The 27092-nt window shown below is 53.6% G+C and overlaps 4 protein-coding genes across 4 annotated transcripts in view; 3 read left to right on the top strand and 1 right to left on the bottom strand.

The window, feature by feature from the left end:
• The window catches only part of LOC139673824 (class I histocompatibility antigen, F10 alpha chain-like), a 209648-nt gene extending 201093 nt beyond the window's left edge, over positions 1-8555 (top strand). Inside the window, exons 5-8 of the mRNA XM_071559644.1 lie at positions 7604-7711; positions 7810-7841; positions 7957-8007; positions 8325-8555. Coding sequence (XP_071415745.1) covers positions 7604-7711; positions 7810-7841; positions 7957-8007; positions 8325-8483 — 350 coding nt within the window. The 3' untranslated portion in view covers positions 8484-8555. The remainder of the gene's footprint in view (positions 1-7603; positions 7712-7809; positions 7842-7956; positions 8008-8324) is intronic.
• Positions 1-27092, top strand: part of LOC139673811 (zinc finger protein 850-like) — a 685564-nt gene that overhangs the window by 521650 nt on the left and 136822 nt on the right. The gene's annotated exons all lie outside the window — the stretch shown is intronic.
• LOC139674242 (olfactory receptor 14J1-like) overlaps positions 1-27092 on the bottom strand; it is a 232700-nt gene that overhangs the window by 165853 nt on the left and 39755 nt on the right. The window lies entirely within an intron of this gene.
• Positions 23896-24492, top strand: LOC139674232 (olfactory receptor 14J1-like; the record flags this gene model as incomplete). The annotated part of the gene is made up of 1 exon (XM_071560421.1): positions 23896-24492. A coding segment is annotated over one exon (597 nt), but the record flags the coding sequence as incomplete, so codon positions are not given.

Here is a 27092-nt window from a genome sequence, read left to right as displayed (position 1 = left end):
TTCCAAGAGCACCCCTTGACTTTTCCAGGTGTGTGGTGAAGTGTCCCTCGACTGTGCCAGGTGCTCCTGTATGATAAAGGTGGGGACAATCCTGACCGTAACAGGTGGGGATCACAGGACAATCACCCACTCTCTGAAAGCCTTGGAACATTCCCTACATGAATTGTATGTAGCACAAGTGGAACAATTCCCAAACATTTTGGAAACTCCAGCAATTACTGACATGAGGATGGAAATTCAGCAGAGAACTAAAGCCAGTCACCCTGTGACCCCACAAACAGAGGTCCTGAGGGAGGCCCCTGGAGCTCCCCAGCACCTCCCTCTCAGTGGGCACCTGTGGGAGCCTCTCGGAGCTCAAGAACCCTCAAGTTTGCAACACTCCAAAGAGCGTCGCTGATGCCCAGGACAATTCTGATCCCCCCTCAACAAACACACCCCTCCAGGTGCCCCCCTTGTCTCTTGGGAAACACAAAGGGATGGGATGGGAGTGTTTCACTGACAAGCAGGAGAATTGTGGATGGGCACCTTTACACACACAGATATTGCTGTGTCCAAACATCTCTGCCTGTGTGTGTGTGAATTGAGTGTGGTGTGAATGTTGTTGTTGTGAATCTATAACTGAGTCACTGTTAGCATTGCTAATCAATGCTATTGAATTACTTGATAACTCTTCAGTTGGTCAGTGATTAAGTACTACTAATTTCTTTTGGTCCCTTTTGTATCCAAATCCTTTGTACCCTGATCCTCTTCCATCCCATGTCTCTGTGTAAATCATTCCTTTTCACTAAAAAAAATATGTTTTTGTGAAGTCCACTTTGAAATTTCCTCCTTAGGAAAACTACAAAACAACTCCAATTAGTACAAGTCTTCAAGACTTCAAAACAATTTAAGAAATAGAAATAAACTGTTTTTTCTGTGTTTTAATTAGCCCCACTGTGTATTTGGAGATGAGTCCATGATCCTCAAGTAGTAAGATAAAATTTGAAATACTGCTCAAGAAGTCAGAAGCCAAACTCCAAGTCCCTTGAAGCATCAATGGGCCCCACTGAGGGCAGACACTGACAAAGCCTCCCCAGGGACTCCTTAGAGCAGATCCTTGGAGGCCCTGATTGCAGGGAGACAAAGGCTCTGTGCAGGCACCTGCAATGCTGAGAAAACCCTGGGCTGGTTGGAGGAAGCACAAAGGCCAAGGCCTGAGCCCCAGGCCCTGGGACAGCAGGTCCTGTCCCTCACAGGTGGCTCAGGGCTGTTTGTGGGGCAGTGGGATGGGAGGGGGAGGAACAACAAATGTCCAAATCTGTCACACCCAAAGTAAACAAACTTTCATGGAGAGAAAGGACTTCACCAACAAGCTTATGAAGTTTATAGTGAAGACCTTTTATTTCACACAGCACACGGTTTATACAGGGTTAGAGGTACATCTTATTGGCTAAAAGAGTCTCACCCCAACACCCTAGAACTTCTAATTGGTTAAAAGCCCATCTCTCACAAGCCCAGTGTTTGCATTATCTCATCCCGATGTTTTGAGGTCCATGTCCGGAGATCAGGAAGGCAGTTGAGACGTTCTCATGAAAACACTTGCAAGGAGTGACCGTCGCCTACCGGACAAACAGCAGGTGTGTGTCCTTGCAGGCTGAAGTATCAGCGTGATTCTCACGGAGCTAAAGCAGTTTGGATTGCTCAGAAATTCACTTTTTGCAAGCAATCTCACAACACTTTCCCTGGCCATGCTCGACCCCCAAGACAAAGTTAAAAATTAACAAGTTCAGCAAAGCAAAACTGACCCCATGAGAACAGTTTGTAGAATATTTATAAGAACATAAACAGAGAAAGAGGACAAGAATCCACTGGCACAGAATGTGGATGCTGCTGGTGGGTCACTGGGAGCTGCAAAGAGTTTCCACATTAATTAAAACTATGTATAAACCCTGACATCAACAAATTCCAATTATTACCAGTCCTTACCCAGCAGTTCCTCCACAGGTAAATATTGTCCAGGTAAGAACCATCTACCTGTGTCTGCAAAGTAGGAACCAAATGGATAATTTTTCCCACCTCAGCACTTGATTTTAAATAAGGTTTAACTGATGCAGCGTTTTTTTACTGTCCTCAGCCCCAAATTCCTGCTGCCCCACGCTGCACTTTAGGGCACAAGTGCACGTGGGAATTATTCAAAGGGGCTTTTCTCCAATGACCAAAAGAGAGGGAATCCAAACAGTCAACAGGAATGTCGACTTTTTGTGAGAAAATAAAAGAGGAATTCAGCCCTTACCTGAGGTGTCCCTGCAAGGAGACACCTGGGGGGTCACTGGGACCCCAATGTGGGACCCACAGGCTGGGCTGGGCTGGAGGGGAAGGCCCAGGGGAGATGGAGCAGGATGTGGAGGAGAAATCTGCCTATTATTGCTCCCCTAGTGCCACATCCTCCTTCCCCCTCACAAATTCTCTCTGGATATGGCACAGCAATCATGGGAAGAGAAAACTAAACTCAAATCCCAATTTGCTTCATCCTAGTCCAGCCCAGTCCCCACAGCCCCGGTCCATCCCACACCCCCATCCCGGTCCATCCCACACCCCCATCCCGGTCCATCCCACACCCCCATCCCGGTCCATCCCAGACCGCGTCTGTGTTTCAGTCCCAGCATGGCTTGGGTTGGGAGGGACCATAAAGCCCACCCCGCCCCACCCGTGCCCCGCCGGGGACACCTCCCACCAGCCCAGGGGGCTCCAAGCCCGGTCCCACCGGCCGGGAAGACTCCCGGGGACGGGGCGGCCAAACCTGTTGGGTCGAGCGGAACCGGGACGGGCCAGCGCTACTGCGGCCCCGGCTCCGAGCGAGAGGGAAGGAGGAGCCCTCGGGCAGCCGCTCCCTCCGCGGGCCTGGGGAGGGGACACGGGGGGCGAACACTTCGGGTCTCACCTGCGCGGGGGCCGCGGCCGAGCCGAGCCGAGCCGAGTGCCCGCCCCCCGGCCGCACTTTGTAACGAACCCGCCTCCCTCTCCGAAACCCCCGCGGTTTGCGGGAAACAGCCCTGGCGATGTGCCCGGAGCCGCCCCTTGAGCATTCCCACCCTGTCGATGTGCCCGGAGCCGCCGCTGGAGCATTTCCATCCCTGGCGATGTGCCCGGAGCCGCCCCTTGAGCATTTCCACCCTGGTTTATCCCAGTCCATCCCAGCCTGTCCCGCTCCGTCCCGGTCCCTTCACGGCACCGCCGCCCTTTCCCGATCCCGCCCCCGAACCAGCGGGTTTAAGGCCGAGTTTCACCGCAGGGCGCGGGAGTTCAGCCCAGCCCGGCCCGGGGGTCCCGCAATTCGTGGCCGTGGAGGGTCCCAGCGTGTCCCGGGGGAATCCAGAGGGGTCCCAGGAGGGGTCCCAAAGGGGATCCAGGGGAATTCCCGGGAATTCCCCCGTCCCCGCCCCCCCCCCCCTCCACGCTCCCTCGGATACTTTCGCTTTCCCGTCTCACAACCTGCGCCACCGGGATCTGCCCAGAGACCGATGACGTCACAGGCGGATCGGGCTGCCATTGGCCATCGAGAAACAGTACAGCCAATCGGGCGGCCGGAGGCGGCTCTGTAGGCGGGGCCTGGTCCGGGTCCGGGCCGGGCGTGGCCGCAGCGGAGCAGCGCGATGGCCCCAGCGCTGGGTGTGGGGGCGCTCCTGGGGCTGCTGGGGCTCCTGGGGGCCCCGGGGGGGCGACGGAGGGTAAGTGGGACCCTCGGAGTGGGGAGCTCCTGAACTGCCATTCCCGGGCACTGGGACCCCCCTAAACCCCCATTCCCGGGCACTGGGACACCACCACCCCCTCCTCCCCCCTCCGCAGCCCCTCCCGCGGCTCCAGGACCCCTCTAAACCCCCTTATCCGCACTGGGACCCTTGAACGTCCATTCCTGGGCACGGGAAACCTCCTGAACCGCAATTCCTGGACAGGGGGACCCCCTTGAACCTTCTCCCCCAAACCCTATTCTCAAAGGGAGGCCCCCTGATACCCCATTTCTGCCCACGGGAAACCCCTTGAGCCCCCATTCCTGGGCACTGGGACCACCCTGCACCCCCTTAACTGGCAGTGGGAGCCCTTGGATCCCTATTCCTGGGTATTGGGACACCCTGAACCACCTTATTCCTCACTGGGACCACCTGAACCCCCATTTCCATATACGGGGACCCCCCTGCATCCCATCCCCGGCTCCAGGACCCCCCTGAACCCCTTTACTCTGAACAAATACCCCCCTGCAATCCCTTTTCCAGCCATCCTGCCTCTCCGTGATCCTCCCTTTTCCTTGACCCTGGGAGGCCCTGAATCCCTATTCCTGCCCTTCCCAGCCCTCAGACCCCACTTTCCTCAACACTGGGGACCCCTGGACTGCCCTTTCCTGGGCACATGGACCCCCTGGACCCCCTGTCTCTCCCAGTCCCATCCCTGCCTTTTCCTTGAACCTTGGACCTTTCCTGACTCTCCTGGCTCTCCCAGTTCCACTTCCTTGACCCTTGGACCTCCCAAACCTGCCAGTCTCAGACTCCTCCCAGTTCTCCACTTTCTGCTCTTTCCGCAGAGGGTCCCAGGCACTGGAACCCCCTTGGCCACAATTTCTGGGCACTGGGACCCCCCTTCACCCCCATTCCTGGGCATGAGGACTCTCTGCAGCCCCCTCATCTGGCACCAGGACCCCCATATACCCAGTTATCCTGTACCAATACCCCCCTGCACCCACTTTCCTGTCCATCCCACCTCTTCCAGACCCTCCTTTTCCTTGATCCTAAGCCCCCCTGATCCGCACTCCAGCCTTTCCCAGCCCAAAGTCCCTCCTTTCATCTACACCAAATACCTCCAGGACCCCCATTCCCAGCCATCCCAGGTCTTCCTTTCTTGTGACCTCTGTTTTCTCGACATTGGGGACCCCTGGACCCCCATTTTCCTGGGAACAGAGACCCCCTGGACTTCCCATTCCACCTCTCCCAGTCCCTGCACTCACCATTCCTTTATCCTTGGATCCCCTTGGATCCCATCTTGTTCAGCACCAGGATCCCTCTGACCCCCCATTATCCTGCACCAGTATCATCCTGTGGCCCTTTTCCAGCCATCCCACCTCTCCCATCCCCCCTTTTCCTTGACCCTGGGACCCCCTGAACCCCCATTCCTGAGCATGGGGACTCCCCTGCATGTCTCATTCAGCACCCAGACCCCCATAACCCTTTTTTTGGGGGACTGGGACCCCCTGCACATCCTTACTGAGCACTGGGACCCCCCTGTACCCCCTTTCCTGGGCACAGGCACCCTCCTACACCCCCCTGTGTACCAGTAAGACCCCCCTGAACTTCCATTCCCATACACTGGGACCCCCCTACAGCCCCTTATCCTGCACCAATACCCTCTGCACTCCCTTTCTCAGCCATTCCGGGTCTCCCCACCCTGTGACCCCCTTTGCCTGACCCTGAGGGCCCCTGGATCCCCCTTTCCTGGACACAGGAACCTCTTGGACTCGCTGTCCCACCTCTCCGAATCCCTGTACCCTCGTTTTCCTTGACTCTGGGACTCCCCTGAGCCCCCAGTCCTGTGCAGTGGGACCCCCTTGCACCCCCTACCCCGGCACCGACACTCCCTGCACCAACTGCCCTGGGATCCCCAAAGCCCCTTCCTGCCTCTGTCAGCTCTCCTTTTCCTTTACCCTTGACCCCCCAGTTCCCCCAAATCTCTGTGTCCCCCCAGTTCTCCACTCCCTGCGGTTCCAGCACGTGACGGTGTCAGAGCCCAGCCCGGGGGTCCCCCAGCACTTGTCCGTGGGATTCCTGGATGGGATCCCCTTTATGCGCTATGACAGCGAGCGGGGCCAGATGGAGCCACAGACGCCGTGGATGGAGAAGGGATTTGAGCCGGGATTTTGGGATGGACAGACCAAGATCGCTGAGGTGCACCAGCACTGGGCTGCCGACAGCCTGGAGACACTGCGGGTCCGGTACAACCATAGCAGGGGTAAGTGGGGACAGCTGGGAATTGGAGAGTTCCATGGGGCTGGGCTGGGATCTGTGGGGCTGAGATGTGATCCATAGTGCTAGAAGAGATCTCTGGGCTGGAGGAGGATCTTTGGGTCTGGGATGGGATCTGTGGGGCTGGGATGGGATCTGTGGGGCTGGAATGGGATCTGTGGGCCTGGGGGGGATCTGTGGGTCTCATGAGGATCTGTGGGACTGGGATGAGATTTGTGGGGCTGACGGACATTTTTGGGGCTGGAATGGGATCTGTTGTGCTATGAGAGATGTGTGGGCTGGAGGGGGATCTTAGGGGCTGGGGAGGATCTGTGGGTCTGAGATGGGATCTATGGGGCTGAGGTTCATCTGAGGGGCTGGGATATATCTGTGGGGTTGGGTTGCAATCCATGGTGCTATGGGAGATCTCTGGGCTGGAGAGGGAATCTTTGGGGCTAAGGGAGATCTATAGGGCTGGGGTGCATCTCTGGGGCTGGGATGTGTATCTGTGGGGCTGGGATGGAACCTGTGAAGCTGGGATGAATCTGTGGGCCTGGGGGAACCTGAGGGGCTGGGAGGAATCTGTGGGGCTGGGCTGGGATCTCTGGGGCTAGGAGCGATCTGTGGGGCTGGGCTGGGATTTGTGGGCCTAGGGGGCATCTGTGAGTCTGGAATGGGATCTGTGGGGCTGGGTTGGGACTTGTGGGGCATTTGTGGGGCTGGGGGTGATCTGTGGGGCTAGGTGGAAATCCATGGGTATCCAAGGGGCTGGGATGAGGCTCTGTGGGTCTCCATCACACTCTGGATGGGGCTCTCTGGGTCTGGGACACAATTCCATGGGTCTCTGTGGGTCTGTTTGCCCCCCAGGTCTCCACACACTGCAGTGGGTTTCTGGCTGTGACCTCCTGTCCGATGGGACTGTCCAGGGATCGGACCGGTACGGCTACGACGGGCGGGATTTCCTCTCCTCCGAGCTGGGATCCAAGAACTTCGTGGCTGCCGACGTCGCTGCCCAGGTCACCAAGAGGAAAGGGGAATACGAATGGATCGAGGTGGAGGAGTGGATAAAATACCTGGGGCTCACCTGTCCAGAATGGCTCCAGATATTCATCAGATACGGGCAGGAGGCGCTGGAGCGCAAAGGTGGGGATGGAATTCCCATCAAAATGTGGAATTTGAGAATGGAGGACTTAGGAATGTGGTAATTTGCATGGGAATTCCATGGTTGGATGTCACCATTATCCCATTCCAGAGCCCCCCGATGTCCATGTCTCCGGCAAAGAGGAACACGGGATCCTGACGTTGTCCTGCCACGCGTACGGATTCTACCCCGGGATCATTGGGATCAGCTGGATGAAGGGGGATGAAATCCGGGATCAGGAGACGGAGTGGGGCGGGGTCGTTCCCAACAGCGACGGCACCTTCCACAGCCGGGCCAGGATCGAGGCACTGCCGGGGGAGTGGGAGCAGTACCGGTGCCGGGTGGAGCACGCCGGGATGCCGGAGCCCGGGATCTTCGCCTGGGGTGAGGCTGGGAATGTGGAATGTGGGAACTGGGAATTCGGGAACAGGGAATTTGGGAATGTGGAGAAGTGGGATCAGGGTTCTGCTGCTCCTGACACTCCCACCCTTCCCAGAGCCAGAATCCAACTGGAATTCCACCCCAGTGGTGGTCGCCCTGTCCGTCATCGCTGCCATCATCTTCATCAGCCTCATGGGATTTGGTGTCTGGAAGCTCCAATCCGGTAACTCACGGGATGGGGGTGGGGAACGGACATGGATCCACTCTGTGGCATTCCAGGGATCCTGTGCCACAGGTGCTGATCCCGCTTTATTTCCATAGGGAAGAGGGAGAGGAATGGATACAACACAACAGTGAGTACCAGCAGTGTGTCTGGATCCAGATCCAGATACTCTCCATGATGGATCCCAGGATGGATCCAGGTGTGTGATCCAGGCCAGAATCTCATGGATCTTCTGTTTTCCACAGGAGCAGATGCTTGAACCGAAGGCTCCCCTGCAGATATGGAGTGGGACCCAGGTGGGACTCCAGAGGGGAATCAGAGCATAGTGGATGGCGCAGGATTGGGATGGGATTCCAGATCAGGGCAGGATTCCAGAGTGGGATCAGAAAGAATTCTGGAGTGGGATCGGGGATGGATTATGGAGCGAGATCAGTCTGGATGGATGGCGTGGGATTGAGGTGGGATTCCAGAGTGGGCTTGGGTGGGATGGATGGAGCAAGATGATGACGGATTCCAGAGGGGCTCCTGCTCTCCAAGGGCTCCACAGCCGCATCTATCCCGTGGGATAGGGACAGGGACATGGTGACTCTGTCCCCCACTGTCATCCCAGCAGGAATTGCCACCTGAGCAATCCGTGGAGCTGGATCCAGCCCCTTCCCTCTTCCTGAGGAAAGCCAGGAGCTGCTGGCAGAGCTCTTCCCACTGCTCCCACCCTCCCTGGCACCCACCTGCCTCTTCCCAGTGCATCAACTTCCTGCTTTTTCATGGCTGAAAGCCAAGAACCACAATTCTTCTCAATGCTTCAATTAAATCTCCTGCTTTGACAATAAATCCTTCTTCCCTCCTTTGGCATCTGGCAGTTCCTCTTTGGGAACCAGGAATGGGAATGGGGACACCAGGACCGGGAATAGGGATGTGGGGGACTGGGATGGAGATAGGGAAATGGGAAGCAGTCTGGGGACACCAGGAATGAGATAGGAATACCAGGAATGGGAACAGGGACACAGTGGTGACAGGGATGGGGACATGGAGCAGGTTGGAGACACCAGGGTCTTGGAACAGGGACATAGCAGGACTGGGATGGGACATCAAGGATAGGAATAAGGACACTGAAAGCAGGTTGTGGACATCAGGAACTGGGAATTGGAACACCAGGAGACAATGGGGAAAGGGATGGGGACACCAGGAGCAGAATGGGAAGAATAGGAGAAAGTTGGTGATGCCTGGAACTGGAAATGGGGCACCAGGCTTGGGATAGGAACCCCAGGAATGGGAATGGAGACAGGGATTGGGGCACCAGAAATGGGAATGGGGCCACTGGCAACAGGTTGTGAACACCAGAAATGGGAATGGGGACAGGGATGGAGACCCCAGAGGTGGAGGTGTCCCAGGTTTTAGTTTGGGGTCTCCTGTAATCCCCCAAACCACCATGAGGGCACAGACACCAATAACGGGACGGGGCTGGGGCCGATCACGGACGGGGCAGGGGCGAGCGGAGCAGGGGACGGTCCCACGGGAACTGCTTGGGAATGGGCAGAGTAAAAGGTGATGCTGCTCCCAGCTCTGCCCCTCGCTGGCTGTGAACCTGCTATGGGAGCTCCCCCAGCTCCTGCAGCTCAGAGCAGCTGCGTGTTCCCACCTGTAACAGCTGCGTGTTCCCACCTGGAGCTGTTGCCCTTGCAGCTCTAAGAGCTCATTCTATCCCTCACTAGTACAGCTTATTAGTGCCTCTGTCGAAAATTCCTAAAGTGGACTTTATCCCTCTTTAGGAAGAGTTTCAACAGACAGGAGTTTGTATCAGTTCATTTTGGAGATATGTCTGGAATTAAGAAAATCACAGTCATAAAATACCACAAACAGCATTTATTGAAATACCAACTAGCAAAAGAGAATAAAGAGGATAAAATACTTACTACAAAAGAGAATAAACAGATAAAATCCTTTAAAACTCAATAAAAGGATACAAAATAGTTGATGCTGCAGCAGTTGCTCCCTATCCCCGATGCTCCCTCGAGCAGACAGACCAGCACTGCCAGGCCCGGCAGCAGCGGGACACCATCCATGCTCAGCGGCGTCCCCGCGGAGCCAACACGGGCTGGGTGCAAGGGTGGGTGTGGCTCAGCTCCCCCACTCCTGTGTCCCTGTTTATCAGCCATCCATCATACTGCAGAGGGCCAGGACACAGTGTAAGGTGATGCCTGGGAGGCAGCCAAACACCGCCTGTTCATTGCATAAGTGGCAACAGTCTGTGCATGTCACCTGTTGGGTAGTGGTCGTACGACCCCTGCCCACCTATTCTTCCATCATCAGCTTCCTCACCCCACTGTAAGACCCTCACCATTGTGTTCCCGGGGTATTTGTATCTATCCTGAGGCTCAGCCAAGTCAGAGAGGAACAGAGAGCCTTGATAATAGAGAACATCCAGTGTTACACAGTTACTCTGCCTGGATTCCCAGCACGGTGTAAGTACTTTCTCACCCTTCTATGCTCCATTGATCAGATAAATTAAAAGTACCCCCTTACATGCCAGCGTGTGATCAGGGGTAGCCCGAGGGTGATACAGCACTACTCGAGAGTGCAATGTGTGTATCACAGTGTTCAACAGACGGTGTACAGGGGTCAGCACACAGGGAAGCACACACAAATTACACATCAGTACACAGGCAATTAGGAACAAGCCTGACAGCACTTTTTGTAACCAGGACCACCCCCGTTTCCATTCACTGATGGGGTTCCATTCGTTGTTAACATGTAACTGGGGAGTAGGGGCTTTTAATTTCTGGATGCCAGCATGGACAGACAGAATGGTCACTAAATTCATGCAGCACATGCCTTCAACATCGTGGCAACTGTGCCCTCGTGCTGATAATGGAAAGTGGACAGCAGCTCTGTTTTGTCAACTTGCATGCCTGACTGAATTCACATCTGTAAACAAGGCACTTAAAGCTACAGAGGCAGCATTGGCTTCTTTGGCCAACCAGCATCCTAATTTATTTCAAGAAGCTAAAGCTTGAGCAGTCCCCATCTGAGCACTTCTATTTGCAGATATTCTTTGAGCTGTATTCCAGATCAGAATCAGTCTGGGGTGAATTTATGTGTATTGTGCTTTTGTCTTTTTTGCTTTAATTTATGTGGGTGAAATAAAGTTAATTATCCAAAGGTATAAGGGCCTCCAACAGCTTTTCCTGGGATACCTTTCCATGCTGTTTGTGTACAAATGAGAATCAGATCATCTGGGAGACCTCTCGCATCCATTCCAGGAGCAAATGGAGGAGGAGCTGTTTGGGCCCTGAGAGCTCGGGGTGTTGTCTGAGATCAGCTCATGGCAGGAGGAGCTGAGGGTGCCCCTGTCCCCTCTGTGCCCCCCCAGGGGTGGCAGGAGGAGCTGAGGGTGCCCCTGTCCCCTCTGTGCCCCCCCAGGGGTGGCAGGAGGAGCTGAGGGTGCCCCTGTCCCCTCTGTGCCCCCCAAGGGATGGCAGGAGGAGCTGAGGGTGCCCCTGTCCCCTCTGTTCCCCTCAGGGGTGGCAGAGGCCCCTCAGGAGGCAGGTCCAGAGGGACCATCCCCTGCCCTGGGTGCTCCATGAGCTGCCCTGCACAAGGTGGGGAGACAGGGGGTGAGCTCAGGTGGGGCTGAAGCACCTTGTGAGGTGACCCAGGGGGCCTGGACTGAAAACACCTCACAGCTGTGCAAGTCCTTGAGACAAAATCTTTCCAGGGCACACAGAGATGGCAGAGCCAAGGGTGAGCTGGGAAAAGAAAATGAGTGCTGGTTCTCTGAAGGGTGAAATCACCTAAACCCGGCAAAGGGAAAACAGTGCTTGATATTCCTGGAAAGAAAATTCCCCAAATCAGGCATTTCCCACTCCTCAATTCCCACCCTGAGCAGGAATTCACTTGGTTTCCACAAGTGACGTCTCAGCTGCTGCAAAGGAGCCACTGCAGGGGAGTGCAGAGGAAGGGACCAGTAAGAACCAGTTCTTGTTTTGGGGTTGTGGTTGAGTTTAGTGTGTTGTGGGCAGCTAAAATGAGCTCGGGGAGCTGTGAGGGGGAAGTATTGAGAATATTAAAGATGTTTCCAAGCTCAGGTGCCCCCAACATGGTCCCATCTGCTCTCAGAATGCTCCCAGTCACTCCCAGTATGATGCCAGTAGGACCCCAGCCATCCTCAATGTGGTCCCAGTTGTTCCCACTATGATCTCTGTTGCCCCAGTTCTGGTCCTGTTGGGCCCCGATCCTGGTCTCGGTGTATCACGGTGCCCCAGTCTATCCCAGTCCACCCCAGTCCATCCCAGCCTGTCCCGCTCCGTCCCGGTCCCTTCCCGGCACCGCCGCCCTTTCCCGATCCCGCCCCCGAACCAGCGGGTTTAAGGCCGAGTTTCACCGCAGGGCGCGGGAGTTCAGCCCAGCCCGGCCCGGGGGTCCCGCAATTCGTGGCCGTGGAGGGTCCCAGGGTGTCCCGGAGGGATCCAGAGGGGTCCCAGGAGGGGTCCCAAAGGGGATCCAGGTGAATTCCCGGGAATTCCCCCGTCCCCGCCCCCCCGGGCGCTCCCTCGGACACTTTCGCTTTCCCGTCTCACAACCTGCGCCACCGGGATCTGCCTGGAGACCGATGACGTCACAGGCGGGTCGGGCTGCCATTGGCGATCGGGAAACAGCGGAGCCAATCGCGCGGCCGGGGGCGGCTCTGTGGGCGGGGCCTGGTCTGGGTCAGGGCCGGGCGGGGCCGCAGCGGAGCAGCGCGATGGCCCCAGCGCTGGGTCTGGGGGCGGTCCTGGGGCTGCTGGGGCTCCTGGGGGCCCCGGGGGAGGCGACGGAGGGTAAGTGGGACCCTTGGAGTGGGGAGCTCCTGAGCTGCCACTCCCGGGCACTGGAATCTCCCTAAACCCTCATTCCTGAGCACCCTGAACTCTAATTCCCGGTCAGGGGTCTCCCCTCCACGCCATTCCTGTGTATCGGGACCCCCCTTGTAATAGATGAATTAATTAATTTGCTAGAAACCAAATCAAATAGTATTTTTAATTTTGTTTTAAATGTAAAATTAAATATGCCTGAAAACTTGGAGGATTGTAAAAAAACCAGAAAGACAGCTTCTCAGCAATGCCTTATCGGAGAATGGCTCAGTGCTTAACAAGGAATGTAAGGTACTCTCTGTGGAAAAAAGGAACGATTCCCCAGTTTCGATACCTCTCAGCCCGGTGCCTTCCCCCCTCCTTCCCCTACAGGTTTTTCTAGCCCCAAACAGTTTCACCCTGCTAAGAAAAATACCTCCTTGCCTTTTTTTACCGTTTCTAGCCCTAGGAATTCCCTTCTTCTCCAAAACCCCCCCCACTGAATCTCCGGGGAAGACCCGTGCCCTGCAAACCCCCCCCGGTTCGTCTCGTTCCCCTCCTAAGCCAGCACCCGGGAAAAACCCCCACTTCCTCTCAGCCCCTCCATCTTTCCCAGTACAAGCCTTTCCTGGCCATACATGCCCGGTTTCACTCCCAAAACACCCAAAACTCAAAGCCACCAGTTTTTCTCTTTTCCCCTACGGCCCCGGTCAATCTCGACTCCCACGCCAGCCGTGCTAGAAAGCCCTGGCTGTCTCCATATTCCTGCCAGCCATGTCGCTGGAAACCAAGTCCCACAGAGCACCCCCAAAAGTCCCAGTACCACGGTCACCCACAGCGCAAGCCCTGCCAAGCTCCCCGCCAGTCCCCCCCCCAAAGGAAGGCTGTGCAGCCCCGACACCTGGCCCCAGCTACCCCATGCCAAGGCAGGAGCGCAGTGGAGGTGGACAAGCAGAGATAGCCGCCGCCCTGGGGAGTTTCTCCAGCTAGCCACGCTGCCGGACAAAGCAGCCCCACCGGGGAAGTCCCGCCGCCCATGCTAAAAGCTGAACCAGCGTGGGGAGCCTGCGACCAAGCATGCCAGCGGGCGCCGGCTCGGCACGAGCCGACCCCCGTCTGAACGTACAGCATTGCAACCCTTCCTGCTGTATACGACCGAACAGGACATCATGCCAAAGCCTGCAGTTTGTCCCTTGCCAAGGACCCCGGACTGTACAGCCACATGGAAACCCCCCCACTCCTGGGCACCATGAGGCAAAGGTATTGCGAAACACGGCCGGACCTGGTTGAGGACTGCAACTGTTGCAACGCACAGAACTGAGCCTGCGCAAACGAGAAGCGATTGCGAAACTGTTATGTAACACATGGAAACTGCGCCTGCGCAAAGGGGGCGTGGCCTACGCCAGAAAAAGTGAATATAAGCAGAGCCCTGGACGAGAGCCAGATGTGAACCTTTGGGAGCTGGTCTCCTGGGTCACCCGGTGCTCTGCTATCCTGCAAGCACTGTGTTGCTCCTCTCCTTGCCTTCACAAAGAGCTGTAATCACTGAGGCTAAGGCCTACAGAGCTGGACGCTGCAATCACTGAGGCTAAGGCCTACAGAGCTGGATACTGAAATCACTTAATAAAATCACTACCTTTTTTTATTTAATAAATGCTATTAACCTTTTTTTTCCTTATAAAATAAAATAAACGTTGATTTATCTAGCCAACGCCTCGGTGCCTATAACACACCCTCTCCTTTTCCCTGCTCTTCTCACCTCTCCAGCTTCTTTTCCACAACGGATGGCAATGCTGTGAGGAGTCAGCTGTGCCTCAGCATCTCCAGGGGCCCGTGGCTGGGAAGGGGCTGCCAGGTCACATCTGTCACCTCCCTGACAGGCAGCAGCAGCCTTGGGCACCCAGAGGCAGCTGAGCCACCTGTGCACACACCCTGAGAGCTGCCCCAGCTGAGAGTCCCTCTCAGGGGCCCTGAGGACCTCCGGGCTCTGGCAACACAAACCTGCTGGAGGTTTAGAAGGCAAAGAGGCCAGTCCTGCCCTGGGGTCACAATGACCCAGAGATGAGGGCAGGGACCTGAATAGCTCTGGAGTGACCCCGAGGAGGAGGGCTGGGCTGTGTGAGGGATGTCCTGAGGCACAGGGGCTCAGGATCAAAGTTAATAAGGACAACTGGACATGAGGCTGCCTTGGGGGAGTGTGGCCACCCAGACAAGGGAGGTGTCACCCCCTTTGAATGAGCCCTGGGGTAACACATCTGGACTGATGTGTCTGGGTTTGAGGTTCCCCATTGTGGAGGAATGAGGAAGAACTGGAGATGGTCCAAGGAAGATCTGGTTGGGCATTCGACAGGCTCCCTGGGGCACTGGTCACAGCACCAAGCCTGATAGAGCTCAAGACGCGCTTGGATGATCCTCACATGGTGAGACTCTTGGGGATGGTCCTGTGCAGGGGTAAGGGTTGGACTCAATTATCCTTACAGGCCTCTTCCAGCTCAGCATATTCTGTGATTCTGCCAGGATGACAGAGCTTTTCTTGGTACTGGAAAGAGAAAGAAAGTCACAAAGTGCAGCTTGGAAGTTTCTGAGTGGAAGGGAGGAAAAAGAAATGTCACTCAGAGAGGAGCCTTGTGGTGCAAGGTTTCACCAAGAAGGAGTCAGTATCATCCCATGGCTTTGTGTTCCAGGGAACAGCCAGAGATGGAGCAGAGACATCAGTGAGGGCACAGAAATGCTGCTGGGAGGGCTGGTGGCAAAGCAGGATGGGTGTGTGCAGCCTGCAAGGCCAGAGGAGCAGCAGGGACAGGGCAGGACAGGCTGCAGGACAGATGGCCAAGGGCTCTGGCAGGGCTGGAAGGCACAAAGACACCCAGGGCTTTGTCCCCTGGGCTCTGGCAGCTGCCTCTGCCACTTAGAACAGCAGAAGGAACTTTCTTTTGAGGTTCTGGACTTTGTTTCTTCCTCACCCATCCCTGAGGAGGCTGGGAGGGGTTGCACAGAGTTGCACATTTGTTGTTCCTCCCCCTCCCATCCCACTGCCCCACAAACAGCCCTGAGCCACCTGTGAGGGACAGGACCTGCTGTGCCAGGAGGGAGGGAGGCTTTGTCAGTGCCTGCCCTCACTGGGGCCCATTGGTGCTTCAAGGGACTTGGAGTTTTCCTTCTGACTTCTTGAGTCACTTTTTCAATCTTCTCTCACTTCCTGAGAATCATGGACTCATCTCCAAATACACAGTGGGGCTCATTAAAACGCAGAAGAAAAAAATATTTCTCTTCCTTTATTTGTCTTCAACTCTTAAAGACCTGTAGTAATTGGAGTTTGGTAGTTTAAGTAAGAAGGAAAAGTTCAAAGTGGACCTCAAAAAGCCCATATATTTTTGAAGGAAAGGGGATGATTTACACAGAGACTTGGGATGGAAGAGGGTCAGAAAGCAAAGGGTTTGCATACAAAAGGGGGAAAAGGGATTAATAGCACTTAATCATTGACCAATGTAACAGTTATCAAGGGATTACACAGAATTTGCTGCAATCTCAACAGTGACTCAGTTACAGATTCACAATAACAACATTCACATCACAGTCAATTCACACACACAAACACAGGCAGAGATGTGTGAACACAACAATATCTGTGTGTGTAAAGGTGTCCACCCAAAATTCTCCTTGTTGTCAGTGAAACACTCCCAGGGACCTGGGATGTGGACCTTGGGACATTGGTGGACTTGGCAGTGCTGGGTTATGGTTGGACTGGGTGACCTTGGAGGGCTTTTCCAATCCAAGTGATTCTCTGATGCAATGACTCATCACCTCTATGATTCTGATAAATCCTCTCCTGCAATCAACACACATCCTGAAAATTCACATTCTGACATGGCAGAAATTGTATTGACATTTCATTGAAAGTATTGAATCATTTCAATTGATAGAAAGAGGTTACTGAAAAATCAAGATATTGAAGAACACTGTTTGGGTTTCAGGCTGAGCTGCATTGACTGACCATCAGTACCCAGTGCCACTGGAGGCTCAGGTTTATTTGAGGTCCTTCCCTGGCACTGGCAGGTGTCACAGAGGACCTGCAGGACATGAGGAGCCCTTTGGAGCTGCAGATGGATCTTGGGCAGAGGGTCCAGGGAACCTACATAAGAGCATCAGGTATTTGTGTCCCTGTAACACAAGGAGGAGAACTAAAAAGAATATTAAGAGCTTAACATTTGTTTCCCTCTGGATGGTTTTTGGATACATTTCTGCCTAGAAATGTTCCCAGGACCCAGTTGAACCTTTCCTGCCCAGCACTGCCCCTGCCCCATCTCATACAAGGAGTTCCCTGAGGTTTCTGAGGTGGAGCTCTCTCACCTGACACAGGGGAGCAGTGACCAGTGTCAGTGACACCCCTGGGGTTTGGATGATCAGCTTTGCACTCATCTCACACATCTGTTACAGTGGCTTCCTGTAAGACTCCCTAAATCATCAAATCACTTTTCCTTTCCATCCCCTCCAGGGTACAGGATGTGTGACTCTGGTTTAGGAGATGAAATAGGTGGGAATGGTCTCACCTGGAGCTCACAGGAGGCATCGAGCTCACAGGCCCTTGTCCTGCTGAGGGAATTCAATCCTCTGAACACCTCCTTGGAAAGCAACATGGAGGGTTCTGGACACTGCAGGAGACTCCTGGAATGCATGGGGGGAAACTTCCTGACCCAGGTCAGGAGGCCTTTCCAGGGGGGATGTGTTACTGGATCTTTGGTCACCAAGGCAAGTGGTGACCAGTGGTGTCCTGGGCTGTCTCCAAAGCAGCCTGTGCAGCAGGGGAGGGGGATTCAGCCCCTCTGCCCTCTCAGGTGAGACCCCACCTGCAGTGCTGTATCCAGCTGTGGGTCCCAGCACAGGAAGGACTTGGACCTGTTGGAGTGAGTCCAGATGAAGCACCAGGATGATCAGAGGGATGGAGCAGCTCTGCTGTGAGGAAAGGCTGGGAGAGCTGGGATTGTTCGGCTGGGAGAAGAGAACCTTTGGGGTGACCTGAATGTGACCTTCCAGAACCTGAAACAAGACAACAAGAAAGATGGAGAGAGAGACATTTTACCAGGGCCTGGAGTGACAGGAAAATAGGCAATGGCTTCACACTGACAGAGGATAAGTTTAGATGAGGTATTAGGAAGAAATTCTTCCCTGTGAGGGTGCTGAGAGTCTGGCACAGGTTTCCCAGAGAAGCTGTGGCTGCTCCATCTCTAGTGTTCAAGACCAGGCTGGGCAGAGCTCTGGGCAACTTAGTCTAGTGGAAGTTGTGCATGTCCATGTCACTGAGGTTGTACCCAGGTGATCTTTTAAGGTCCCTGAAACTCAGGACACTCTATGATTCTGAGTTATTTCAGGCAGCTGTGACAGACCCCAACATCTTGACCCAGCTGGAGAATGTTGGGGAAGGTTGGCGTTGCGAGAGGCTTTGCGTGCCCTCGCCACCCACCCCAATGCAACCCTGGGTTCGGGCTTCTGGTTGCACGTGCGTGTTCTCATAGAGATAGAGCCGTACACCAAGTAATAGCAGCAGGAACCTTCAACTGCATTAGGGAATTAGTGGGTTAATATAACTCCTTGGGGTGAACATGTGGACAATAACAGCTTGGGGTAGGGCAAGAGGCTCTGTCCTCGAGGCGGCAGGCTGCTCTGATTGGTGGGAGGGCTGTGTGCACGAGGAGGCAGCACGGGGCTGGTGCCACCGAGGCTGTGCTTTTCCTGGGCTTCGAGGTTGTTTACCTGCCTCATGGCTGGCTCAAGGTTGCAGTGACCTTGGCCAGCCTGTCAGCTCCTGGATGGTGTGTTGTGCATAGAGGCTTGAGGCCAAACCTCTCCCAACAGGGGAAAATATACACCTTCCAAAAGGGAAATTAAAGGCAGTATTGCAGAAAGACCCACCAGGTCCAGCCCCATAGAAAGGGATGCAATGGCTGAGAGGGACTCCAGGCCCTGGGAGTCAGCCTGTTACCTGGAGGGGATGTGCTCCCACTCTGTCCCCCACCACGAGGTCTCCAAGGAGCCCAAAAAGAGCCACACAGAGACCACAGGAGAGGAATGAGAGAGAGAGTTTATTGATAAAGGGTAGGGGTATATAAAGGTTTTGGGGGACTCAAAATACCACCAATAGTGAGCAAGGGGGGATTTGGACTATTACCAGTAGAAATCCAGGGTTAACAACCAAGAGAAAAGAGTAAATAAGAACCAATAAGAAAACTTGAAGCTTCCTCCAGGACACTACATGCATCCCTGAGTGACGAGGTAACAGTTATATTGTGGGATTTTGGGAAAAGGACAGTGACAAGGCAAAAGAGAACAAAAGAATCCATGTTGTGACATGCATTTATATAACAGTAAAGGTTCTGTTTTTAAGGCATTTGGAGAAGTTTTCCATCTTCTTCACATGTCCATTTCTGACAAGACTTCTTCCTTTCCAGATACTGCAGATCCATTGGCACAAAGGGCAGCTGATATTTCTTGTGCTGTGGGTGCAGAAGGCAATGGGTTGTGCCTCAGACCACTCAGGGAGGCTTTTCCCAAGCTGTGTTCTCACAATGGCAGCTTTGGTTAAATTCTGCTGAGTGCTGGCTAAAAGTGATTTAAGCCCCAACACACAACTTGTCATTAATTCAAGCAGTTCATTAAAAGGCTAATTAAAACCATTCCTACAATATAATCAGAGACAAGACAGGGGCAGAGAAAAGGGGAGGCCAGGCATGGGGGATATGACTGGAATGTGATGGTTGTGAGGTCACTTCCACTGCAGCAGCCTGGGTGGCCCTCAGGAGACATTCTGGCCAGGGAGCATTGTGAGGTCATCCAGCACATCAGGGAACCCACACAACAAAAATTGCCATCCTTGGAGAGCTGAAGGAGTGGGGGAGGTGGGAGAGCCCCCCAGGTTCTGATTCTGGGGGCAGCTCTGTCACACAGCCCCACCAACCCTGGCAGGCGGGAAGGCAGCCTGGGCTTGTGGCCACCCTGCTCTGCACTGGCCCTGAAACTGGGGAAAAAGTCTTTTCCTCATCTCCAGGATAAGCATTCCCTGTTTCCCTCAACACCCCTTGTCTTTCATCCTCTTCACTTGCCAGCATCAGACAAGCCTTCCTTTCCTCAAAAAACAAAGTCCCCACATCTAAATTTTTTCTTTGCAAACTGTCCTTCCTGTCACCTCCTGGCAGTGGCTTCATGGCCCCTGTCACAGCCAGCCCTGGCCCTGCACTGACCCAGCTCTGCTGCCCCACAGATGCTGCATCAGGAAGGGAAGGTCCACGAGGGAGGGAAATGCACAGGGACTCATCCTGGAAGGGACCCTGGGAGGTTTCTGAGCCAAATCAAAGCACAGTGAGTGGGGAAAGGGAGACAAGGATGGGCTGTTTGTGTGCTCTGCCATGTCAGGAGAAGATGTGGAGCTCCAGAGACACCCAGACAATGTGGATCCCTCAGAAGATGATCTCAGACAGCGGCTCCCAGGCCTCTGCCAATCACTGGTTACTCTAGTTTGATGTTCCCTGGTGGTTCCACCCGCCCACACCCCCACCAGTGTTCTGTGCACACACATCTTTCTCAGCAGTGTCTGAACCCTCAAAAGACTCAAGACCTGATGGTTTGTGGCTCCCACTGTAGAGGTTGGCACTTGGATCACCCCCCACACTCACAGCACAGAGATCCCTTCTCCCAGAGATTTCTTAGCAATGGAGGGATTAAGAAAATGGGAAAGATTGTGGGATCAGTTGCAGGACATGGCAAGGGAAAGGCACTGACCAGTCACTTGCTTGCACATGCTCTTCTCCTTTCATACCCTTTTCTCTCTATTTTCTCATGCCTGTTCCTCCACATATCACTTCATTCATTTCCTAGACACCCCATGGCAAGTCTTACACTGTCCCTAAATGCACTTTCTGGCTGCCCATCCTTAGTCTCTGGACCTGAGTGAGAAAACCCCCAACCTCAGCTGCAAGGCCATCCTGGGGGACTGTCACTGATCACTTGGGGAGCCTTTCATGCAGAGATGTTGGAAATCTCCATTAGTTCCTTTGTAACTTTTGAGGTTTGAAAGGTTCCTCCAACGTCATTGAAATTCATGTCCCTAAAAGGACTGTTTTTCCATTTTCATAAAATGTTGGGGATTAGGTCACATTAAAATGCCAACATGGTGCATGTCGGTATTTGCAACCCTGTGGAGAAGGAGTTGGGAATATAAGAATAAAAGAATAATAAACTGTTTAGGTTGGCAGAGACCTAAAATAGCCACTAGTCCAAGTGCACTTCAATTACTCAGGGACACCTTCCACAAGTTTAGGTTGTACAAAATTCCAAACCTTGGGCAGCTCCAGGAATGGGGTTTCCACTTACTCTGTAACCTGGCCCAGGTTCCTGCCACCCTCAGCACAAAATATTTCTTCCTGACATCCAATGGAAATCTCCCCTCATTCAGTTCCAGATCCTGTGCCTTGTTCTGCCAATACAACCTTTGGCAAAAAGTGTCACTGTGTCTCTCCTGCACTAAGAGCACAACATTTTCATGGCTAAATACCAGAGATATCGTATGAAGGGGTTTGGAAGCCTCCAAGCCCTGGGCCCAGTGGTGTGGAGACTGAGGAAAGAACCGGAGAAGCCTGAGAGGCCTTGAAGGGAAACTGGGGAGGTCCAGACTGCACACAAGGAGAAAGGAATTTCTGCCCAAGGGCAGTGCTGTGGTGCAACACAACCCCTTGAAAAAGTCTGGATCAGTCCAAGGCTTTGTGTGCCAAGGCAGAGCCAGGGAGGAGGGAGAGATGTCAGTGCAGGAAGGGGCCAGCGAGGTGGGGCAGCCGGGGGATGCCAACAGCCTGCAGGGAAAGGGGCAGGGCATGGACACCGTAGGACAGCCTGGGCTGGAGAGGAGACAGGGATGTGCAGAAGCTGAAAGGCCCCAAGAGAGCCAACTTGTGCAGGCCTTTGGCCATGGCTGCTGTGTGTGCCCCTGATGGCATGAGGAGACAAGTGAGCCTTGCAGCCCTGGGGCCTCATTGCCTCCTTGTCCCTGCTCAGCAGCCTGGGAGGTGCCACCCCATCCTCCTGCCCCTGGCACGGCACATCCCACATACCAGTGCCCCAGGAAGAGTCCTGAGGAATGAGGGAGGGACAGGATCTCCCTTCCCAGGGCTGGGGGTCATGGCTGTGACCTTTGGGTTAATGAAATGCTTCTTACTTTCCTCAGTATAAGAGTGACCTTTCTTTCCTAGTCCATGTTTGTCATCATTGTCTCTTTGTTTTCTAACTGGAATCTGGGGACACTTTCTCAGTTATGTCCCTCAGAGGGACCCATTAACTACAAAAGAAACTTTAAAGTTTGATTCAGACTTTGCTTTCTCAAGAGGTTCCTGCACCTTTCCTCAGGGTCTGATGTTCAGGGACTCAGCACCAACCCCCCCAGAGGGCCATTAATTGCCCTGGGCTGTTGCTGTGCTGCTGAGCTGGGCCGGGCTCCTGGCACACAGGGAGCTCCTGGCAAGCGGGCAGCACTGCAGAGAGACAGCTCTGCCCAGTAGCAGCTCCTGTGCACAGCCCAGCAGGGCTCAGGGCACTGCCTGCACACACCGAGGGCAGAAAAGCAGGGCAGAGAGAGGTTACAGTCTGGGATGTGAGGAAAGTTGAGAGGAAGATCCACAGAAGAGGAATCTTTCCAGGCTTTCAGAAGGTAAGTCTGCATGAAGGGCAATGTATGTGCAGTTTGTGGGAAGATCTCCCAACGCTGGCACATCCCACAGCCTGGGGGGTCTCTAATGTGGGATATCACAGTGTCTCTGGTGCTGAAGAGGAGGACGTGCTGCAAAGCAGGAACTCTCTGCTGCACCATCCCAGGGACATCCCAACAGGGTTCCCGCCTCCCAGGGATGGCTGTAGGGTTTGAACCCTGGCTGTGCCACCCAGGCTTGCCCAAACTGTCCTGCAGAGCAGGGTCCTGCACCCCAGGGTGCTGTGCCATGGCAGAAGCTCTGCCACCTGCCAGGGGCAGCTCTCAGCTGGTCTGGGGAGCTCCCTCAATGCTGGGGGAGAGGCTGTGGGTGGAAAGAGCAAACCCTGGCAGGGCAGGGCAGGGCAGGGCAGGACAGGTTTCCTCTGCTATCAAGTGAGAGTTTCATAGTTAAGGACTGCTTACAGAACCAGAGCACTGCAGGATATTTTCCAGGGGATACTTCAAGGACAAGGTGAAAAGAGGGATTTCTATCAAGCTCTCAAGCCACATACCGTGTGGTTTGAATAGCAGAGGGAACTCTGAGGAGCTGAACAGGTGCTGAGAACAACTACCTGGCACTGCTGGTATCTGGGAGGTGGCACAGCTGGCTCAGGGTGATGCTGCCCTGAGTTTCCAGTGAGCTCCACCCTGGTCTCTCCCCACTGGACCTTCCCTGTGTATTTCCTGGTTTCTTAACTTGCCCTTGTTACTGAGGTTCTTTCCTTGTTCTCTCAGTCAGGCTTACAGGGAAGGAGAGTTCGAACTACAGACTCAATCACTGATCCTGTGATCCCCCTCAAAATTTTCTCCCTGGGAATGAGACATTCCAATTTTCCTGTGACCAGTGGGGCTATAGGCAGGGAAGTCTGTGGGCCTGGAGAATGAGGTGTTTTTCCCAGAATCAATCTCCTTTGTTAGGACATTTGTGTCTCTTCTGAGGTGTCCTTCCAAGATGGGAGCTGCCCTCAAGAATGCAAATAATCCTCATGGCACAATTATGTTATCTGAAATCCCCAGTGGAGAGGAGCAGAGATGCTGTGCCCATCCCAGGAAATATTGTTGGGTTGGTGATATGAGCCATGTGTATCCTTGGGATCTTGGGACTTTGAGACAGGCTGAGATATTTAGTGGCCTGTGATGGCTTTGTCTGCTTTTAACAGTGTCTGGCGGCATTCAGAAACCTCTCCCCTGACTTGTCACTCTTATTTCCTCCTTGGACAGTGCCCCACATCCAGAGGCAGCAAATGCCCAACAGCAGCTCCATCAGCCAGTTCCTCCTCCTGTCATTGGCAGACACGCGGCAGCTGCAGCTCCTGCACTTGTGGCTCTTCCTGGGCATCTCCCTGGCTGCCCTCCTGGGCAACGGCCTCATCATCAGCGCCATAGCCTGCGACCACCACCTGCACACCCCCATGCACTTCTTCCTGCTCAACCTGTCCCTCACAGACCTGGGCTGGATCTACACCACTATCCCCAAAGCCATTCACAACTCCCTCTGGGACACCACAACCATCTCCTATGCAGGATGTGTCACACAAGTCTTTTCCTTTTCCTTTTCCATGTCGACAGAGTTTTCCCTCCTCACCATCATGTGCTACGACCGCTACGTTGCCATCTGCAAACCCCTGCACTACGGGACCCTCCTGGGCAGCAGAGCTTGTGCCCACATGGCAGCAGCTGCCTGGGCCAGTGGCTTTCTCAATGCTCTGCTGCACACAGCCAATACATTTTCCCTGCCCCTGTGCCAGGGCAATGCTCTGGGCCAGTTCTTCTGTGAAATCTCCCACATCCTCAAGCTCTCCTGCTCACACTCCTACCTCAGGGAACTTGGGCTTCTTGTGGCTAGTGTTCTTTTATTTATGGGATGTTTCATTTTCATGGTTTTCTCCTATGTGCAGATCTTCAGGGCTGTGCTGAGGATCCCCTCTGAGCAGGGACGGCACAAAGCCTTTTCCACGTGCCTCCCTCACCTGGCCGTGGTCTCCCTGTTTGTCAGCACTGGTATGTTTTCCTACCTGAAGCCTCCCTCCATGTCCTCCCCATCCCTGGATCTGGTGGTGGCAGTTCTGTACTCGGTGGTGCCTCCAGTACTAAACCCCCTCATTTACAGCCTGAGGAACCAGGAGCTGAAGGATGCTGTGAGGAAAATGATGACTGGATGCTTTTCAGCAGGAAGAGACTGCCTGCTTTGCTCTGTCAGTGACACCCAGTGCATTTCATGAGAGACCAAGTCTCTCCTCTTATACAATTTTCCTTTTTTTTCTCCTTGTAACTTCACTGTTATAAAAAAGAAGTAACTATTAATTTTATCATAGCTTATTAGCCACCCAGTCTTCTGTCACCAAGGCCAAGGACTGCCCTGGGCATCGCATCAGAGGGGCCATTCCCCACCATGGATGCTCCTGGCCTGGGTTTGGGCTGCACAGGGAGCTGTGGGACCAGCTGTGGGGCAGTGGGGCACAAAGGGGCCATGGAATCTCTGCCAGGGGTTGACAGCAAGGCCAGGCACAGACAAGGAATTCCTGGGCATGGCCTGTGTTGTGAACGTTGGACTGTGGGGAAGGCAAAGCTCCCCTGGAGTTGGTGGCTGCAGGAAAAGTCAAGAGCCAAAAGAGCCTCAGTGGCTGTGCTGGAGACCAAGGCTGAAGGAGGGAAATGCAGGGCTGCTGTGGGATGGGGAGGGGGATTTAATTCCAGCAGACACTGCTGTGGGGCTGAGGGACTCCATGGCTTCTCTGCCTGAGTCTTGACTGGAAAGGTCTCTCAGGCCTCTGTGCTCAGGGAAAGCTTCAGGGAGGAGGAGAGCCCGTCTTGGCAGGAACCTCCTGCAATGGCAGAGGGACACATGGCAGTGTGTGCCCCTGCAGGGCACTGCCCTGGCCATGGCACAGGCTGGGAGCTGCCTGGCTGGGAGCAGCCCTGTAAGGCAGCTGTGGGTGGGCAGGAGTTGGGCAGGAGGCAGCCGTGTGCCCTGGCAGCAAGGGAGGCCAGGAGCACCCTGGGCTGTGGGACCAGCACAGCAAGGACGGGGCTTATCCTGGTTGCTGTGGCTGAGGAAAGATGCACAAAGAGCTGCGGAGTTTAAAAATTGTATCCTGTTTAATTTGTACTGTGGGCAATGAAGGGAGATTTTCTGTGTCTCTAAGTGTCACCAGTTCCTCAACCCCTAAAGAGCACAAACCTGATGAGTTCCTACTCCAGTGACACTTGGATCTCCCTCCATACCCAGAGTACAAAGCTCCCTTATTCCAAAACGTTCCTTGAAATGGAGGGATTAAGGACACAGGACAGGATGTGGAGAACAGTTACAGGGCATGACCAGGGATTTGGAGTGGTTGTGACTCCAGGGCAGGACCCAGCACTTGGCATTGCTGAACCTCATCCGGTTGGCCTGGGCCCATAAATCAAGCCTGTCCAGACCCCTCTGCAGAGCCTTCTTGGACTCCAGCAGATCAACAATCCCACCTAACCTGTTGTCATCTGAACAAATGCTGCAGAACATGCCCAATAAAATTCCTGTAACCCCAAAATATTTGGATTAGTGGAGATTTAGCTCTGCACAACAAAGTAATTCATTCACTTTCTCTCTTTTCCTCCTGCTCTGGATCAAGGGAACTTCTGACTTCAGTGTGTGACTTCTTGTGTGCAAAGAGCAAAATGGACAGAATTGGGGTAGGGAGCGCTTGGAGGGACCTTTAGATCTGTGCCTGACACATAACATGTTTTCCATTGGTCTAAAATTGCCTGGTGTGGAAAGTGGACGTCAGTAATGTGAACTTAAAATACAGCAGAGGAATTTCTTCTATTTTTGAGCTGTGCCTTCCTTTGGTTTTGTTTGCTGACAATACATGAACATCCCTGTGTGTCTCCTGCAGCTCTTTCTCCAAGTACAGCAGGTGGGAGTTGGTGCCCAGGAGCTGAAACCTGCAGGTCCAGCCTTTAGTGGAGGAAGCTCAGATTGCACAAGGCTGCTTTGAGTGCCAGGGATGTGATGAGGGAAGTGGTGGGGTGGGGATTAGGGATAAAGTCTGATGGATTGTCAGACAAAAAGGGTCTTGATTTTCATATCTATTCACACTGAATTAGGAGATGCTCTGGGTCAATATCAATAGGGAATTGCTGATAATAATGTATAAACAGGCAAAAATAAACAGGCTACGCAAAAGACAGATTTTTGCTTCTGTTTTTGTTTTTAAAGTATAAGATGTTCACTTTGAATGCATTTCTGAGATCTCTGTAATTGACCACAGAAGATTTGAAAATGTAAAAGTAAATTATTCCCAGGGGTTTGTTTTGTTAAAATGCCATCAGTGAAAAGAGACCATGAAGGGAAAGAGCAGACAAGGAGACCATCCCTGGTGCTTGGGAACAATATCAATTAGGGTTTGCTGCTCTCAGTGTGTAAACAGGAAAAAGGAAATGGGACAAAAACTGTATTTCTTCATTTTTTGTCACTGTACTAACTCACTTTGAATTCACTTCTGGTATCTGTCTATATGAAGCATAAAAGAATTGAAGCCTTAATATAAATTATTCCCAAAGGCTTGTCTTGTTAGGATGTTTTGAATGTTAATGAGCACTCTGGCACTGAATTCCTGAACTGAAGATTTGAAAACTGAAAAAAAACTCTAAAAAAGAAAAATTCATCATCAAACCTTCAAGTTCCTGAGAGTGTCAGCAAACCCCACTGAGGCCATGACTGAAAAGAGACCCTGGAGGGAATGAGCAGACAAAAAGACCCTCCCTGGGTCTGGGGAAGCAGCAGCTCAGAGTTACTGGTTACAGGTGGAAAAGGGACTGTGGAATGTGGCTGTGAAAGTGC

This window comes from Pithys albifrons, chromosome 7, assembly GCF_047495875.1.
Source record: "Pithys albifrons albifrons isolate INPA30051 chromosome 7, PitAlb_v1, whole genome shotgun sequence".
NCBI classification, from domain to species: domain Eukaryota; kingdom Metazoa; phylum Chordata; class Aves; order Passeriformes; family Thamnophilidae; genus Pithys; species Pithys albifrons.
The sequence above is the reverse complement of the archived record's forward strand: the minus strand, read 5'-3'. Positions and strand labels throughout refer to the sequence as shown.